Genomic DNA, 20,905 nt, shown 5'->3' with positions numbered 1-20,905 from the left:
GTGCTTGAGAGGAGAATTCTATATGCAAAACAAAGATTTAAAGCACAATGTGTAATTTGATCTTCTGTTTACACTTCTCCCTATACTGGAAAAGATAAATGCAAAAATAGACTTATGATCCCATTTCCTTCTCACATTAAGGAATAAATTTGTTATTGTTTTCAATAGTGTTAATGAGGAAGACACACAGCTGGTCAAACCAAGCACTCATCAGTTGTACTGATGCCACCAATTGTGCAACATGAAGCTATGTCTTACTTAGTACTTTTTGGTTAGACCTACTACTTCATATCACCTGGACTTCCCAACTTCAGAAGATCCCTTTAATAATTTGTTAATCTCTGAGGATCGTTATAAGCTTTTCTAGTCCAAAAATGAAAATATCCTCTTACTTTGCTTAATAACACTAAATGCAAACAACAGAACAACCTAAACCAAATTGCACTTAGACTTGTTATATTGTTCTAGGTACTACTGACCAGCATATTGCTCCCAGGTATCACAGAGTAAACATCCACACATTCATGCTAAGGAACACTGAAAAGGAGAATAAGTAAAACAAAACAATTTTTTTAAAAACACCAAATCCTAGGACTGTCTCCAAAACTAGTATCTGTAAATACAGAATAAAGCAAATTTACCACTGGCAAACTAGAACAAAGTATTTAAACTGAAGTTTTGAAGAGCTGCATTTTTTTTAACCTGTCATATTGAAAGCATCTGATTTCGTACTTTAAATTGAAAGTAGTTGTGTATCTGTTAGCTTTGGACAAGACAGAGGCAATTTGGATGAAACCAACTTAGTCATATCTTAGTCATATAATACGCTGTTTCAAATGCCATGATGACCCATTAATGACTTTTATTACCAGTCCTCATTTAAAAGCAAAATACTAAAACATTTACCAATGAAACCAAATCCTGATTTTTATCAGCAATGAAGGTATCTCATTACCTTGTTTCAAGGGTTAACCAGCACCGATTCAAGACATGAATGAACTTAAAATTTAGAGTTATTTCCTCAGCTAAGCAAAATCACCACAGCAGCAAAATGAAAAAATCTGAAAGAACACTACTGTGTTAAGTATTTTAAAAATGGACAGGTTCTCAAGTGTCCAACCTCTGCTGCAAAGGTAGATGCTTTTAAAAGGTCCAGTGAAAAGTATTTAAAGCTAAACGTCTTCCTCTCTATAAGTGACTGTAAAGTAATATAATATAATATAATCTTTATTACTTTAATGTGACAAATTGAAAGGAGGTAGTGGCAGAAATAATGCAAGCTTTAAAATTATGGATTTATCATTGTCTTAATATTCTGATATTGAGTGATATAAAGAGTCTGAGAAAGATGCTTATGTGAAACACAGTGCACTCATTCCTCTGTAAGGCTAGTTATGAAATGCCTATTGGCAACAAATAACAAAATGGAAAATAAATTCCTTCAGGTGTGTGATACATAAAAAATCTGGGAATAAGGTGCAAACTAGCTAATCTCAGTTTCCTTAAAAAAAAAAAGGAGCAATTTAATAGATAAACATTAAATTTGTAGATCTATTAGATTTAAAAGGTAAATCAATGATTTAAGTTTACATAATTGCCATCATGCATTTAGCACTTTTCTGACATGTTCATAAGGAAGGAATTGTCATAACCAGATGATTTTTCCATGCTAAATCCAAAAGAACAACATAAAACAATTTCTTTTCCTAACCATTGCAGATTAATTACTACCCAGTAGAAATAACCTATACCTTGAACACCAAACTGCTATGTTTCTCAATACAAAACAAAAGATCTGCAAATGCCAGCAAGACTACATTGCTTATGTCTACTTTATTCTTATTCTTTTTTTTATTCAAAGTCATCCCAGCAGGAAATGAAAAACAGCCATCAGCATGGTAAAAACATTCAAACAGAGCAGAGCATGAAAATTGCACAAAAGAGGTTATATAATCAAGTCAGTGGAGTAACTGGATGATGTCAATGGCACTTTAATGCTGCTTTAACTACTGCCCTGTAAAAAAATGTGTCACTTCGTTGAACAAACAAAGACACAGCCACCACTTAAAAAAAATAAAAACAAACCCTACTTGCAGTTATAGCACTACTTACAGTAATCATCTCTGTTAGCAGTGTAACACTCGCTAGAATACTACAGGAACCAAGTTTTTGGTTTGCTTTTTTTTTTTGCCTCCTTTTCAGATTTAGCCCTAGAGCTTCTTTTACAAACAAAATTATATCATTCTTCTTTTTCTTGGCAATTCATTTTCTGGATTATTCTTCCCCAGTCTAATTATTACATACAACATGTAATTTTCTCTAATTTATATTGAGATATTTTTATTTTCTGTACGTTAGCATGCAACACATAAAAAAAGCCACCGTATTTTGAGATGGGAGATTAAAACATTATTCTTACACAGTGAGGGAGTACCATAGTCAATAGTACTTGGTATACTGTAATTTCAGTACCAAAAGTAAATAGTAGGACCATAAAAATATTGAAATCTGTTGAACAGGATGCAAAACATTTGCAGTACTTGCCTTCATCATAAACCCATGCTTCAGAAAATATAAATAATGAAGTCTAGATGATATATCAATTAACTAATTAAAGTAATATCTGATTTGCACAAATATGTAAGATTTGTTAACAGGAACTTTTATCAGCTACAGCTTTGGTGAATACAGAGCTTACTATATATCCTTCTCCAAGAGCTAAGGATTTGTTTTAACTAACAATTATTTTGCCATTACAGTTGAAAGGAAAACATTTAAATGCTAATTCAGTGAAATGCACTACAGTATTGTCTTACTAAGTCTTTAGATCCCTTTGCTGCCCTTGTCGCCAGGATTTCTAACCAGCCATTAAAAGTGCCATTAAAAGGACTCAAGTGGGATTTGCTGGTCCAAAGTTTTAGACCTGTAGGCTTGCCAAAAATTATACATGGAAATTTTACCCTGGTATGATTGTGGCTCTTTGTCTCATCCACCTTCAGAGTCCTTCAATATTCCTCCACTACAGAAATTATTTTGAAATTAGAAATTTTATTTTATAATAGTTTCTAATTCTCATGATATCTTTAAAAAAAACCACCAAAACAAAACCAAACGAACACAACCAAACCCCCCTCCTTTTACCAGCATGGACAGAATTCAGAGATGCAATTGCTGTTTCTGCAGTCTGAGAAATTACAAGAAAAGGCAAAATCTGTTTTTATTTCTCTCAGGGGGATCTATTGCTAAAACCAAACAATGAAAAGGCTGTTGACAGCACAGCCATATGTTCCATTACTAATTATTTTTCACAGAAATAACCTTGGGAAAGGGCTGATGTTTTGTCCTGTGTTTGTGCTATGCCCAATAAAACAGAGCACGACAGTTGTACCTGCGTGCTGTACAAACACAAATCTGAGATACCAAACATCTTGGATCAAAATAATGGCACAGTCTGTGTAAAGAGCTATGATACACTGAAATATTTTAGAGGACTAGTGGCAGTTGGAGATGCAACCTTTTCTTGGTTTCCTTTTTAATATTTAAGAATATGCAGTTTCAACTGGACTTTTGAAAAAAAAGTTACGTTTCTCGTCTATAGTAGGCTAAAGAAGACACCAAAATATGAAGCTGACTAGTTTATGGCTCAGCATGAACCACTGAAACAAAAGCACTAGTTTTGTTTTCTTTTAAAGTCAGCACTCCCGTGAATTACTACTGTGAAAAGCCCACAGAAATTCTGCTGTTATGCTACAGTCATAAATTAGTCTTATTTTCCTCCCATGTACCATTCTGTAAAATAAATACTGTTTCTGCACTTCTCTGTCTCACAGGGATGCTTAATTCTAAACTCTATATCCATGAAATACTGATATTCCCAGAGGAAAAATCTGAAAGCCAGAAAGAAACATTATCATCCCTGAACCTCACACACAAGATAAGTCACACAACAATAGAGAAATTCCTGTCTTAAGGCAATTATTGCTGTCAGAGCTGAGCCATCCCTTTGAGAAATATATAAAATTGTGATTCAAGAACATTAATCAAGCAAAAGCACAATGACTTGCTAGTCAGTCTAGTAGTAAATATATTCACTGTTAAAAATGGGATAGTCTCATCCTGCTTTCAAATTTCAGCTTGAACATGTTTGTTTTCAGTTTCTGCTCAGCAGAAACAAACATCTTTAAGTGAGGAATAGCACTGACCATTTTTCTGTAAAAAATCCAAACACTGAAGTTCAGGCATATTTTTTGTTTTTGCAGCAGCAGCTCTTGAAAGATTTAAAAAGAAATAAACCATAAAACTTCCAATAGTTATGGTTAGGAAAAAATACAACTCTGATTTTGTTCTGCAGCAGATCAGTTCTCTCAGGAAAATGAATGCAAATAGTGTGCATATTCATAATTGAAAACCAACACAGAATAATCACCTGTGTTTTACCAGAGTGCCATAAGCTTCCTTCTAACTCTGCCACATCAGCACCTCTCCCTCAGGAGCACCCAGCTGGGTACCCCCTGTGCTGGGCAAGAATCAGTGCAGGGTTGAGCTCTCAGCAACAAAGACCCTACATCTGAAAACAGGTGAGAGAGAGGACTCTGAATGAACGAATGAGCTGGACAGGTGAACTAATAAGCAAGTATAAAAGTGTGGTTTCCCTATCACTGCAGTTTTAGGGACTTCTTTCCTCGGGGCAGGCAGCCTCATTGATGCAGTGCATGGGAGTTTCTATTATATTTATTATGCCAATAAATAACATCCGGCATCTAAAATGCCAATGACCTTACTAAAGAATGCCCATTTTGTTTCCTCCAATTCAAAAAGAAGTTCTGCAATTCAAGACCAACATCAAGCCAAAGGATGTGGAAAATTTAAGGAATTACTGCATCTAAAAATAACATCTAAATTTGACTCAAAAGCTTTTATTCATTGTAAATCTATGCATCACTCTTCCCCCTACACAAGGCAGATTTTCTTGGAATATATTTACAACTGTTTTGTACTTCCCACTTGTTTCCAATAGTGATAGGCATATTAGATTCCAATAGACTTGGAGGTGCTAGAATTTACATGGATAGTGGTTCTTGTAGAATGCTAAGGACATTTTACTAATAAAATGGAAACATTGTTTGCTTGCATGAAGAGTAACAACAAAAATTCAGGTTCTCTATCACTTGGCTGCAGACTGGATTCCTGGTTTCAGACAAAGCAACAGCTCTTCCTTCCACTTCATGGAAAATCCCAGGTCACCTCAATGAAAAAGCTGCAACTCTTGGAATGGAATTTTCTGCTTCCTGAGGTTAACAACAGGCTGCAAGAGCAGATAAGTTAGCTACTTTTTGACTCTGCTTACAGCTACTCTTGCTCCTGGCAAAGAAAACTCAGAGGACCAGGGGTCTTAGGACTCCTCTGATATTTATCTCCCCATACCTCAGGAGTGCAGACAGCCTCAAGGCAGGCAACTGGGTGTTCCTGTCTCTTGGGAGAAGTTGTTTTCTCCCTATGAAGAGTAGTGCAAGTGGCTACAAGTCACCTTAAAGTTGAATGCAGAGAAGGGAACATTTGGGACCTGATTATTGCTTCCCTTTTCTTCTTACATCATGTCCGTCCTCACACAGATATCAAAATTATAAACAAAAAGCGGTTTTGGAGCTACTACTCATTAGGGAACAAGTTATCTTACAGAATGCATCAAGAGAATAATAGAAGATTAATAATAAACATTAGGCTTTATACATTTTAATTATATTCTATAGCTTGACTCAATCAATATCCATTGTCTCTTACCTCACACCGCAAAAGTAGAACTAAGTAATACTAGCCTACAACTTCTTCTCCTGCACATTTCTTTTCTTCTTTCTCCACATAAATTGAATTGACTTGCCATCTTAAAGAACACCTTCAAAAACTGGATTGCTGAAAATTATGGATGTATCTGAAATTTCCAAGTAAATTTTACTAGTTTTTTCAGTATTTTTAATTCCAATGGCCTCAGGAGATCACATCTATTTTGCATTGTCATGCACCCCGCTTCCTAGCAGTTCTAATATTGGCAGCATTAAGCCAACAATCAATTAGAAAACACTCTTCTATGAATCTCTCTGTAATTATCCCATTCTATTGACACAATACTGAAAAGACCAGAAAAAAGTATGAAACATTTGTAGACAGAATAACATTTTTACACACTTTCATGTTGTTCATAATACAAAAAAGGTAACTTCTGAATAAAATCAAACACAAGTTTATCCTTCAGTCTTCACAGTGTAATGCCATTTTTAAAGTTATAATTCAATCTTATTTTTCCATTTTGAACACGTTTCAACGTATGTTCTTGCTTTAATTCCCCCATACAAACTAGCTATATATACCCAGGCCATATAAATACCATTTGGGCCACATGGAGAGCAGCCATGCTGCCCAGTAACACATAACAGCAAACAGAGATTCTCAAGGGGTCTTTTCTCAGCTCAAACATAAAGAACAACACTTTTGACTAGTGTGTATGCAAAAAGAAAGTTCAAACATTTGATTACTCTTGCCAAAGTAGCATGAAAATACCTGAATTATCTCTAAAATATTCAATTAAGTACAAACCTGCCTTTAAGGAATATCAGATGGTTTAAAATATCCACATAATAAATACCTAGCATAACAACTCACTAGAGGGAACATTAATTCAAAATTAATTTGTGGAAGTTAAAGTTGCAGACATTTCTGAGGTAGAACGTTTGCTCGGGCAGGTGGGTGCAGCAGCCCAGGGAAGCACAGAGCAGGGGCTGGTGGCACTCGCATCCCTGGCAAGGAAGCAAAGTGCAAGGGGGATTTTTCTTAAGAAGGGGCACATACAGTTCTCTGTTTGCCCAAACCTGCTCCTTCAAGCTGCATCACAGATTCAGCTTATTTTATGGTTTTCCCTGAGGGCAGGTTTGATGAGGCCCCAGGGGCAGGTGAGCAGGTTTGCTCAGGAGGCAGCTCCTCCCCTCTCAGACATCATCACCAGGCCACCGAACCAGGGAAATGATTCAGACTCAAACCAAATGTTCTTCCCTTGCTTATTTTTCAGCTAACTCTGAGAAATGATGAAGACCATGGGCAGGAGTGAGCAACAACTGCTGGCCAAAAGAAAGCCAAGGACCTTTAACAAGGTGTTCTGAGTTGCTGGTTTTGGGTTTTTTTTTTTTACTGCAAAAGGGTACAATCTCTGTTTTGTAAATTAAAAAAGAAAGTTGGAAGAAAACAAGTAGGTATACACTAGCAATAATATACTTAATAGACCAGCTGTTTAAATACATTAGACTTACTCTTTTCTTTTAATATGCAATCTAGATAATAAAAAAGTCTACTCTCTGCAGCCAGTTTTTTTTTTTTAAATCTTAGTTTCAATAAGCAGTTACATCTACCAATTAATTTCCAGCTCTGAATAAAAGATTCTTACAATAGTACTACTACTGAAAAACACATCTACATTACTTGAAAATGTATAAATTAGTAATATTCCATGTGACTAAGACCACTGCTATGTCATATATTTGGCTTAAAAGCCTGTGAAAAAATTCTTTCCAAGAAATATTAATCGCCAAATTTTAAGTTCAACTGCAAAAGAATCCTCTGGACCCACAGTTAAACGATCACTGCTCTAAGAGTGGTCAGAAGTACAAATATACCCTCTGATCCAAAGGCATACAAACACCAATTTGTGGCTGGGATTTCCACAAACACTTGAGACACTTCAAGAACTGAAGAGGCTGAAGACTGCAAGCCATAAACCCAGAACTCAGCACTTAGGTGAAAATTAATTTCTACTTGGTAAAGTTTCCTCAGGTGTCAGATACTGTGCAGTCCTGTGGCTGAAACCTCTCCTGAGAGATTATACAGTGCTCTGGTCTCTGGAGGGACAGGTCCTTCCCATGTCCAAATCATGCAGCTAAAGATAAGCCTGAACTAAATGAATGTTTTATTTCCTGCCCACTGAAGCTTCATCACTATGCAGTTAAAACCAACAGATTTACATAATGAAAGAGACATCAATCATGAAAAAAACAAAACCAAACAAACCCCAAATTTTAAATCCCCAAAGGCATTCAAAAATATTTACAAATCCTGATGCTATCAGAAATTTCTTACATGTAGGTCTGGATGCTAAAAGAAATTTATTTTATGGGTCTATCATTGTGTTGAACAATCTCCAAATTTCAAAGTTAAAACAATAAAATAAATTCATTCCACTCGAATCATAACCTTTTTTTAAAAGCAATTTTTTGTTTACACTATCCAGAAGACTGATTCCTGAAAAATGAAATATTCTTTCAGAGAAATACAGATATTTTTAAAGTGAAATCAGCCTGCAAAAGCCAGTAAGTTTATAAAAGTTATTTTGTTAACCAACCAACCAAACAGGATACAAATTCTGTCACAATGTCTGATGTGTGAGACAGGCACATGTTCTATTCTAGCACTATTAAGAAACAATTCCTTGTGGGTATTCAGAGTAAAAAAAAGTAAATGAAAGGTAATGAAAAACTCTCATCTAAGGAATCTGGGTTGCACAGATATTGCTGTGTTCTATGTACAGTGGGAATTCAAAATTTTACCAATATTGAAAAGACAAAACTAGTTTGAATTCAACTTGTTATTGTTAAACAGCGAGTGCAAAACCACAGCGAGTTCTTACTTCTTTCTCTGATGAATAAGGAATTATAAACACATGCCATGGAGTTATAGAACTGGCCTACATAATATACCTGAGTGTGAGGGCTGTACACAAGTCACTTGCCTACCTGTCATACCTGTTGTAAATGTTGTTCGCATTGCAACTTCATCAAAACCAGAAAATTTCCCCTGTACTATCTGAGGTGTTTGGCAATCCCACAAATTTCTTCAAAAGACAAGTCCATCTTACACCTATTGACGGATATATATCTTTTACACAGATATGACCAGTATAAAGATTGGCACTGAAGGCTGGTTTGGTTTGTTGTTTTTTTAAATAAACCTTGTTTTCTGCCAATTAATTACTGTTCAGTTAGAAATTACAGTTCATTAGAAGTCTTTAATGAATACTGGGTCCCAGACTCTTTTAACGTATTTTTTCTCTTTCTAAATCTCATATTCAATTATTCCCATGCAAGATGTATCCAAATTTGTTAAATAAAATAGAGGATATCAAAAAGAAAACATCTACAATAGAAAGTACAAAAAGCTGACATAGCATAAAACATCCAAGAAAATACTCATATCACAATGGAGGATTGGAGGATTTTCTGACTAAGTTTTCAAAACTGTTGTTTACTGAATCAAGAAAAATGTTTCAACATGTATCAACATTTTAGAAATTTCAAGTGATTTAGGTTATTGATAAAGAATTCAAGAAAAAATATAACATCCAGAGTTTTTAAAATTGGTTTAAATAAATTATAAATGTTACCACACTAAGAAAGGTATTTACAGACCTTTAATAATTGTCTGGTAGCCATTATTTACACATCTGACAACTAAGTCTCCAATCTACAAGTTAACATGCTTTAGTTATACATAAATGTCTAACTAGAAAACATTTTAATTGATTTTACCCCCTACATAGGTGCTTTTGCATTTACTTAAGCTTTTCCCAGGGCAATAAAATTAAATCAGGAAGTTAACATCATTAATCTGGCCAGAGCAAGCCACCAACTCACAAAATCAAATTGCTCTCCCTGCTCTTACACCTCTGTCCTAGCTCTGCAGTTCTCTTTCCCTGATGTAAGTCTCTCCTTCTATTGGCACCTTAATTCAATTACCTAGGCCCTTTTTACTGGAGCCTGAGAACTTTACCAAAGTCAAAGATCTCAATTTTCTCATTCAATTTACGTCTGTAAGAAAAAAAATGCTATCACCTCTCCAATTTCTTGGAGAGTTTATCAAAACGCCATCAAACCAAAACTACTTTTTTGAACCCAAATTAGCTATTATCCCAAAGAGTGACAAAATATCCTTTAAAAGCTATCCTGCTTTGATCGGCCACATACTTTTTAATATACAAATGTCATACCATCATACTGCTGCTCTAGCTTTTTACTTTATCTTAGCAGACAATGTAAGGTGACATTTACTTGTATTTGAGTTTTGAATGGCCCGCTAGGATTATCTGTGTACCGCAACACACATTGCCCCCTCATATTTTTCAAAATATTTTGGAAAAATGAGGAAGAAAAATTCTCTCATCTTACCATTAAAACATGACAAGACATTAATCTAAAGATTTGAAAATTGGTGACTGATCTAATCTGACTATGATTATAATCTATCATTAAATAGAAGCCACCACGAGACACCAAATAGTGAAATTTTATATTACAGTGGACAACCAAGATCTCATAAAAGTGAAATTTTTGCTTCTGTAGAGCATGATGGACCTTGGACAGAGGCTATAAGCCTCTCAATTTAACTGTTTTGAGAAGTCTGCACTGAATTTCATGCTGTCCCAGTCACAATGCTCACACTGCCTAAAGATAAGTCAAGCATGCAAGGACTCATTTATTCTTTATTTTTTCTGCAACAAAGGAAACCAGAAGCAAAATGGCTAATAAAATGCTATTAAATCCAGTCTGGCTAACACAGTGCAAAGAACTTGACATTTAGCAGTCATCATCCTCCTTACCAAAAACAGTCATTAGTTAAGGTAACACTGTGTACCAAGTAATATTTTTCCTTTTTCAGACCAGCCAGGCAATGAGCAGTCTGTTGTAATAAGTGATTTAAGGGGAAAGAATGCTGAAAGAAAATGTTTCCGAAAGATACAGGGAGTGGCAATTGGAAAGAGAATAAAAAACCTGAAAGTTACAACAGATCACAATAAAAGAGAGAGCAATGTCACAGGCAGTAAAACTGATTTGGAGTTAAATACATTTGCTCATTGTTTTCCTTAGTGAAACAACTTTTTCCTTAAAAAAAAACTCATAAAAGAAAACTAAAAGAGAACACTACATTGCACAAAACTTCACTTTTTATTCTACAAACTTTCACACAGTTTCAAGAAACCAGAAACCCTGCCAGCCACTGCACAAACTCTTCAATGTCCTAATCTTTGCTTATCTTTGTAAATACAGATTAAACAAAAAGAGATGAAGATGAGAGGCCACATTAATCTCTCCTTCATGTGTCTTTTTCAAGATTTTGAGACTCTTTGTTATTTGTAATAAACATTCGATTTTCTGTTTAAAAGAATCACTTGACTCTCATTAGCAGCAGTAATAATGCCATACCAAAAAGAAATCAAATTTGGCAGCCTGATAAGCAAAGGAAGGAAAAGGAAACATTTGAGTCATTCCGTTCCAGCTCAGTCAGCTCTCGTTGCACCATCTCTATGGATTGTCTTGAAACTCTGCCCACATTTGCAATAAGAAAGCCTTTAAAGTTATTTTTGTTTTGGTTTGTTTTTTTTTTAAATTGAATCCAAATGGAAAAAATGGTAGACAATTTAGCTAAGTTGTTTGCCTATATCTGTGTATCCATCTATGTGTATACACACACATTATGTACAGCATGTGTATATATAAATATACAGAAACACACATACACAGAAGTATTTAAAATACTAACTTCTTTTTATACATAGACTTCACCAGAAAGAGAAGCAACTATAAATGTTTAGATTGCGTGATACAGATTTTAAATGTCACCTTTATAAATGGATCTTTTCTGTAAGTGAAGTCTTATCCTATAAGGATGTAAACACTTTGGCTTGCTGGAAAGAGACTCAGCAAATGTCCATGTCCAGGAAAAATCAGAAGCCTGGGGATTACTCATGTATACAAAGCTATGCGTGAGTTTTGCAAGATGAGATCTAGAGTGTACAAAACATTTGATCACAAAATACTGTAAACAAAAAACAATAAGCTTTGAAAGTCCCAGAAATTTGAATTGAAAAATAAATAACAGAAAAATACCATTTTAAAACATGAATCTAGATGGATTAAAATTTGGTTGTTTTTTCAGTTGTTCAAAATAGAATTGGAGTCTCCAACAATAATCTAGCATTTTCATTTTACCCATTACACACAGTAAAATATTCCTGCAAAGGCCATTTTGTAATTAAAAAAAAAACCAACATAATATGCAATTTTAAACATAATGCACTACCTCTCTTCTTCTTTTGTTATTTCCTGAGTGGCTGTCTGCTATTTTTTCATGTCATAATAGCAATATTGATTTCTTCTGTTATATTACATTGGTTTCTTTCCACAGTTTCCTTCTATCTTCATGCCAAGCCCTTTTCTTTTCTGGCTGTATTTCCTAATTTTCTTTTCTGCTAGACTTGCAACCTTTCAATTTAGTTTATTTGCAAGGCAATCCATAAGCCCATGCGACAAGCCTAACGTTTATTTAACACCTAAATGACAAAGTTTTCTGCAGGCTAATGACACCCCCATGTCATCTCTTAATGAACACTGACCTCACCTGGGAGAAAAATCAGTAGGGGCTACTCAGAAAATGGAGGAAGTTAGAATGTTTATTAATCATGTTTTTCTCTTGGGCATGTGTTTACCACCGTTTTAGGTGAGACACTCCTCTCCCTGTGTTTCAAATCCAGACCTTTCTGATGATGTAAGGATAGGCATCTCCCTGTTATTTTTCCACCAGCTGACTTTGGGAATTAAGAGAGAAAGAATATATTTACTCATGTCCGAGCATCCATTTCCTACTCTTTCCAATACGTAATCCCATGTTTGTCTCTGCAACACAAAAATTTCTTATTCACTGTCCCTCATGACCCTAAATTCCCCAAAGTAATTCTGAAATTTCATCTAACTCATCATTTTTAATTATGTTGTTCGGGAAAACTGAGTAACAGCAGAGAGACACTGAAGCTCTCTGTTAAACAGAATCAGAAAGACAGAAAAATGTTTAAAACAGATTTTGAATAGGGGGTGTAGACAACAACACCAAGCAATCCACTGATCTGTATAATCTCTATAGCTTTCTAAAACATTTCAGTACAACAAACAAAAAACCTTGTGCTAACAACAGTCGAACTCCCAAATTTGTTTTGCTTTGGGAATTAGAAGACAATCTTTTGAAATGGCAATAAAGCAAATACTCCACAGTCCAGATGAGCATATGAAGAGATGTTTCCAGTAAATGGAGAATTTTTGTAGTTGGGAAAGGTCACCAGTAGAGTTTCACAGAGAGCTGTGCTGAGTTGTGCATTGTTCAGTTCATTCCTAAATGGAAGAGTGATAAACCACAGAAAGAGCAAAGTTTTGCTTATGATATTAATCTACTTTAACAAAGTCTACCCAGGAAGAACAACAAAAAAATCTATCAACAGTCCATGAATGGCTGTTAAAATGCAGACCTAATGCACATATTAATATAAAATAATGTATATGGAGAAAATCAAACTTTACAAATAAAATGGCAGGCCTAGAAGATACCATTACTACTTACAGACAAGATCTCAAGCTTCCCTTGATTACTCCATGAGACCTCATACCAGATTTATCCATACAAATACTGAGCAAAGTTACAATTCCCTCACCTCCAAACACAGCAGAGTGGGGAAGCAACAGTCCAGATGATGAGAGATTAATACCAACCTTTCATTGAGAAGACTCCAACTTTAAAAAGACAGAAATGGAGAAGCTTAGGATCAAAGATCACAGAATCATGACTGCATTGGAATGATAGAGAGGGATCAAGTACTCACTGTCTCTTCCCATAGAAGAAATGGGCAACACTAAGTGAAGCTAACAACTTTCAAGCTTCAAACAGAAGACAGCAATTTCCACCATATAGTTTGTGTAGTACTCCTTGTCACTGAAAGTTATAATGTAACTTAACAGCTAAATTAGTTGAAAAAAAGAGGTTAAACAATTTGTGGAGGAGAGATCCATCAAGATCTACATAAACTATGGAAGTCTCTTTAGCCTCAAAAATCCACATCTGCAAATTATTATAGGTATAAACAAATATATGCTCCTCTATACTATCTACTTGTTCATAAGCCGTGCTTTCCATCACCCTCAAAAAGCAGACATCAGGTCAAACAGGTCTTTGGGTTTACTTATTAGAAGTAGTTTTCTGTAAATAAACATATATTCATCATTTTAACATTCAAATGTTAAGTATTTACTGCTTAAAAACACATCTTAGTAAAACAAGATGAAAACAAGAAACTGTATTTATTCACTGTAATATACGACAATGTATTCCTCTGATGACAGTGTATTAAGTGTACAGTAAGCTAGTTGCAGTAAATTATGGATATTATTTTTTTCCATATGTTTTCCCATTATTCAGCAAAGAACTTGATGAGGGCTAACACAATGCTGCGATGACAAAAATATCTTCCCACCAGTGAATCCGGTGACTCGAAGCGAAGACTCGTTTGGGCCTTCTGTTGCAGCCCTCAGCAGCTTTGCCTCTGTCTCCCAGTAAATGTCAAACACTATCAGTGCTGTGCCCTTCTGGCCCCTGCTAATGACCAAACACATTCTGCAAGCTCTGCAAATGTCTCCTTAACACACTCATGCCTTGGTCCTGGCTCATTCCATCAGCAGTACAACCAGACTGCCTGGGAATGGCTTCAGCAGGCTTTACCTCCTACACATCCTCCACAGCTGCTTTGCTGGGGAGGATTGGTATCTTTTGCAGTATCCACTTGATTTGTTGGGACTCAGGATGGAGCTTAATAAAGAGAAAACAACAATTTTTAGCAACAATTTATGCACTTTGAAAGCTAATTTTTTAAAAATCTCTTATGACTCCTTTGCCTACTTTTTGCAAGTAGTTTCTTTCTATTGAAAATTCTATGAAAACATTCTCATCTGAAAAACACTTTAAACTTTGGTTTAGACAAAAAAACATCAACATCAACATCTACATACAGACATATTATCTCCTTTACTGTCAACAGAAGACTAGTCAACACACTTGGGCTGGAGTAGGCACAAATAAATTAATAATCTGCCCAAACAGTAGCTAATTTATTCAGTTGTCTGACCAGTGGTGCTCACTGTTGATTTAGATGTCCTAGGCTGAGAGCAAGCAGCTGAGACACAGGCCCAATAGGGACCTAATCTGCAGTTAGAAATTATTATTTTCAATAAAGGTGTCCCCTTTTGAGTGAGCTGAGTTCTGCTCCAGGCACTATGAACTGTACTGGCTGAATTGCTACTTATTAGAAGGGAAACTCACAAACCAAATACAGATGTAAACTCCGGCGCATAGAGACCTAAATGTAGCTGTTTTAATCTCAAATTGAATTCTTTACTTGTTCATAAAATTTCTATGAAAGAAAATGTAAGATAATTTTGATTGAAATAATCTTGTGGTTTAACCCCCCTGTTCTGTGTCATTCAAGAAAATCATCACTGGCACCTACTAGAGTTTGCTGCCCAGCCAGGAGTGCCAATAGCTGTGTCAATATAAAGTTATTTTCAAACCCTTCAAATAAATCTTCAGTATCTGTACTTCTTTTTTTAACATTAAGTACAAATCCCTGCATCTTGAATAAAATCTTCTGGTGTGTTATCTTGTGACCAACTCCTACATGCAAATTGATGTTTACCCATAAAGTAATCAAGTTTACTCATGGTCCACATTTGAGATTGCAATTCTTCACTCTTCACAGTGATGAGGTGTGTTTATTTTATTTTGTCCTAATTTTAATCTACTGCAATTTTCCTAAAAGGCTTTCAAAGATCTGACAGAACACAAGGATCTTGTATTTTCAGATGAAAATGGGATGGTTGTTTGCAGGCTGAAAATGCATCATTTCAAATAGCAGATCTGCAAACAGCATGCAGATTTCTGCAGTGATAGCCCAGAGACTCCTGCACTGACAGTCTCCATACATATCACCCATTTCATTTTCCTAAACATCTCTGCCAAGAGGTATAATGTTAGCACAAATCAACAATGAAATGCGAAATATCATTACACTTCCATTACCCCTACTTCTCTAGTGATTCACATATTCTCCAAATAGATGTGATTTGTGCCCTTTAGTGTTGTGGGGTTTTTATTTGTATTAAGACAGATACTCTTGGGAAGCCTCAATAACTGTTTTCACTGGCATTATGAACATACATTAGATTCCATCAAAAGCTCTTATGGAGAGATGAAAAAAATGTAAGTTCTTCTTACTCAGCTGTCCAGAAAGTCACCATAGAAAGAATTAAATTACTAACACTTGCCCCTTTCCCTCTGACATCTACAGTACAAACCAGAAATTAAAATACATCGACAAATGAGTAAATAAAAAGTACACACCCTAAACATTAACACATATATCCAATGTTGAGTATATGTTAGAATCATGTAACAAAAGCAGTAACATGCAACACAAACTGTTGCCTTCAATCTCATTTCACAGCCTACCTTCAAAAGCTATTCAGCTGGAATGACTGCAACTTAAGAAGTCCTATTAAAGTTTGATCACTCAAAATTATACTCGCATGTTGAAAAGGTGTTTTACCCATAGCAGACATGCAGGTGTAATAATAATTACACCCAAAGTAATAATCACATAGCAAATACAGAATGACTTATTTCAAAATTAAATCTTCTCCTCAATAATTTGCATGTCATTCTCAGTGCAAATCAAGACCACTTTCTTCTGTGAAAAACTATTTTTGTCAATTTTTACTTTTTCTGCTATTAACAGAACATTAGTTTCTTTTCTTTTTCAGTCTGTTAGACTCAAGTGCAATGAATACAATTTTGTTTGTACAGCTAGCAAGAAACAAGAGAGCAATGAGGCGATGCCAAGAAAAACTGCGAACAAATTTCAGTATTGGTCTGAGTATGTATAGCTAGTCCTGTAGACAGGTTTGGATTGTGTTTAGATACAAATAGTAACATATTGTATCAATAGTCAAAAGTCTTCTGTCAGAAATATCCACCACATACAAGAAATTGCTCTAGAACACAGGAATTCCCTAAAAAGTGTAATACAGGATGCAATTATGGGAGGGGGAGACAGCAAGAGGAGATACCCAGAATTTTACATTCCTCAACAGTTTAAATGTTTTAATATAAACATGTTCCAGCAATTTCTGTGAAAATAAGGACTCTGTATTTAGTCAGAGATGAAATGAAACTTCCATTATTGTATTTATGGCATTGAATAGTTTTTCAAACCATTTTGTACATGGTTCTCCATTTTTAAGGGAAGCCGGCACACAACTGGGATGTTGGCCCTAGTCCAAAAAAGTCCAAAATTGTCCCAGGTGAAAATGAAACCACATGCTTATGCAAGGCTCTCTGAGCTCTTTCAAAACTGGCAGAATCCACCCTGCAGAAGCAATCTAAACCATGGTTCTGAGCCTGCAGCAGGGAAGGGGAAGTGCCAGAAAGTGGAAGGAGCAAGGGAGAGTGAGAAAATGTACAGCCAGAAGTAGCACTGGCAAGGTCAGCAACTAGTAATGTTATGAACAGTTTTCAAAAGAGAGCCTGAGATTAGGAGTAGACATTTTTGATATGTGGGAGAAAACACTTGGCTGCACCACTGGTCCAGGTCCCATGCTGTTTTAATCCATATAACAAATGATATGTGAAGTAGAGCAAAGTCAACTCAGCTTCCAAAATGGGGCATTTTTCAGAAGCAGTATTCAGCAAAAATACTTATAAACCAGGAAAAACTTAGGGCGATAATTTTTTTTACAAAATTACTCTGCACAGTCAATCTATGCTGTAAGTAAGAAATAAAACAGATGAGAATGTGGAATTTATCAATGCCAGTAAAAATGAACTTAACCCATCAGCAATACACTTTGCAGGATTTCCTAAATTTTTGTTTGAAAGAGGAAGGTGATTGATTTAAATTAATTTATTATTTTTAATGATCTAACTATCAACACCTCTACTAAAGAAAATACATTTAATATACAGGCACCACTTTAAAGACAAACATTGAGAGTCAAACCAGAGATTAAATAACTGCTTACTTTCATGCTTAAAAAAGTAACTGTTCTTGAGTGTAGAAAGCCCTCTGTGGGTGATGGGCTACCTCTGGGAAGTGCAGTGTAGAACTACAGTTCAACATCGCAGGTAAGTAAAAAAAATGAGTGGTAATTCAGTGAGTACCTCAGACATGTAATAGTTATTCTGAAAGTTACCTCCTACAGCTAAAACTAAGCAATTCATATAAAACAGGTAAGCTATTTATGTATGATTGGTACCTTCAAACTACTGATTAATAAATAAATTGTACCATTGTTCTTTGTCCCAAAGACTCATATTGCCCGACTATCTTCTGACCCAGCTCCTTTCCATTCACAGACATTCAGCAGAACTGTAGCAGAAGGAGTAACTGAGTATTTACAGATGTAATACTGCCTATTTTATTTATAATAGTTCCCTAGTCAACTGTCTAGAAAGGATAATACTCATTAGTAGATGACAAGTAAGGTCACCACTACGTTTTGAAGAATGCTGGTCATCTGCAGGCATATTTTGAAAATGACCACTCTTTGTCAAGCTGAAAACATATTTTTAACTTCTTTTGCATTACTTCTGCAGCATGGTAGCTTGCATTCTACCAGAATGATAATTCAGATTTGGGATACTAGACAACTTGATATATTAGTGGAGTTAGACGAGTATAATGCTTGCATTGTTCACACATTCTCCTCTGACTCACTGCAAGATTATAAATACCCACCGTAAGGGGAGCTCCACCCCGGCAAAGTTTAATCTAATATTTTCTGCTGTTGCAGACCCTTCTTCATTTAAGACAAAACCAAGCCATTAAGACTGGACTCCACACTCTAAGACTTTTTCTTTTTTTTTACATTTAAGATGATTCACAAAAACTAGCTTTACACGGTTTCCTGTAATCTCAAGGCAAAAGGTGCTCTGTAAATGTACTTTGTTTCAAATGTAAGAAACATTAACCACCCACTTCCTGTACTGTTCCCTAAAAGGTTTACAAGTACTGCAGGACTAATCCAATTCCGCCAAAAGCCTGCACTTCTTGCCAAAGAGGGACTCAGTTAATGCTAAATGACTCTACTCTTCGCATTAAATAATACTTGGAAGCTGAAACACAGCAAGGCTTTATAGACCCCTTTTGAAAATATCTGACAAAGTCGCAAGTTAATTTATGACAGGAGGCCCCGCAGAAAATTCCCAGGGCCAAGCTCTGCTCAGCTTCCACGGCTGCGTGTGTGTAAGGAAAGGGCAGGGCTGGTGCCAAGAGCTTTCTGAGCCCAAGTAACATATAAGCAGGTCAGTGGAACAAATCTGTTCCTCTTAGTAAGCCACGAAACAAAATAGTGTGTGATGTTCATTTGGAACTTTGCCTTTATTGCAGGGAAATATGCCTGGAAAGGTAACTGTTTCAGTCAGATCAATGTGAATTAAATGTCAATCATTGTCAATAGTGAAATTTATACCAATGCAATCCTACCCAAAACAGTGACCAGAGGAATGGCCGGGCACTTCAACTGACACATTTGTGCCTAAACTAAAAAACCGGTTATTAACTAATGTTCGCAATTCCGCAGGAATCTGAGCCGGGTTCGTTTCCAGCAAGCCCAGGGTTTGGGTCCCGGTTTGCTCGTACATCCCCAACACGTCTAAGAATTAAGCAGAAAGTGCCACCTATGTCCCTGTCGATCCCCCTGACGCCTGAATACACTTTTAAACAGGATACTAAGGAAGTACTGAAACCCTTCTAGGGACGAATATACTGGGACACAACACCCGCACGCTAACCCGAACATCCATCCTTAACATCCCGGCAGAAGCGGGGGCACCGCTCCGACCCCCTGGGCCCCTCGCCGCAGAGCCGGGCAGGAGCGCGCCGGGCACGGCCGGACCGCGGGGCCGGGGGCGAGCGCAGCCCCGGAGCAGCGCCCGGGCCCCTCGGGCAGAGCCACCGCCGAGGGTCCGGCCCCCTCCCCCGACCGCAGACAAAGAGCTGAGGCTCCGCCGCCACCCACCCCAGTGCCTCTCACCCCAGGTATCCATCCCCCCCTCCGCCTTCGCCTCTGCCCTCCCTCCCTTCCTGCCTCCCTCCGCCCCCCGCCCTGCCGCCGCGGCAGCCCCCGCCGGCTACTCACAGGATGGTGGTCTGAGGGGACACGGCGGGGACGCTCTCCAGCATCAGATGCATGCAGCGCACCGTGGTGCGGAAGCAGAGGCAGCGGCTGGGGCACCACACGCTCCCGCGCTGCGGCGGCGGCGGCGGCTGCGCGGCGGCGGGGGGGAAGAGCCCCCCACTGCGGAGCAGCAGCAGCAGCAGCAGGCAGAGGCCGGGGGCGGCCGCCGCCTCGCACCGGGCCATGCTGCCGGGCGGAGGGCGAGGAGGAGGAGGAAGAAGAGGAGAGGGGCTTCTGCAGATCCGCGTCGCACCCGCTCCGCTCCCGGCTGCCGCTCGGGTCGGCGGCGGGGCGATCCCGTCCCCGGCGCGGGCTGGAGGAGGGGACGGCGGTGGGCCCGCCCCGGCCGGCGGAGGGATGGGCGGCCGCCCCGCGCGGGGCTCCGCGCCGCCCTGCGCACGCACCGCGGGGCAGAGCCGCGCCGGGCACGGGCTGGGGCCGGGGTCCGCCCGCCGCCCCGGCTGGTGCTCCGTGCTCGGCAGGGAAAGCGTGAAGGCACCCTCTGAGCGGGACGGCAGCTTGCCCCTCGGGAGAGGAGAGAGGGAAGGCAAAATGAGGGGACTGGAGAAGGGGAAAGAAAGGGTAAGGAGAGGGAAGGAGAACAGAAAGCAAAGAGAAAAGATGAGGACAAACAGATCGGGGAAAGAGAAACCCTTATGGGAAGAACCAAGTCCAGCAAGCCAATTTCCATTTCTGCCCAGGTTTGAAAACCCACAAACACAACCCTTGGACTGTCCTATGTGACTTTGACTGCTGAGCCAGGACAATCTGTTGGATTTGCCCTGAATTACTTTCTGATGGTGGTTTTGGGTAGGTGGGTGCAC

General features: G+C 37.8%; 1 protein-coding gene across 2 annotated transcripts in view; it reads right to left on the bottom strand.

Moving 5' to 3' along the window:
- PXDN (peroxidasin) overlaps positions 1-20,678 on the bottom strand; it is a 90,562-nt gene extending 69,884 nt beyond the window's left edge. Inside the window, exon 1 of one of the 2 annotated variants that reach the window (XR_005256290.1) lies at positions 20,043-20,678. Coding sequence is in view for 1 of the 2 variants with exons in the window: in XM_038131513.1 (XP_037987441.1) it covers positions 20,043-20,266 (224 nt within the window). In the remaining variant the exon portion in view is untranslated. The remainder of the gene's footprint in view (positions 1-20,042) is intronic. The other variant, XM_038131513.1, reaches the window with a different exon arrangement.
- Positions 20,679-20,905: the final 227 nt, after the last annotated feature.

Source organism: Motacilla alba, chromosome 3, assembly GCF_015832195.1.
Source record: "Motacilla alba alba isolate MOTALB_02 chromosome 3, Motacilla_alba_V1.0_pri, whole genome shotgun sequence".
Lineage (NCBI taxonomy): Eukaryota > Metazoa > Chordata > Aves > Passeriformes > Motacillidae > Motacilla > Motacilla alba.
This window is presented reverse-complemented; position numbering and strand designations above follow the sequence as displayed.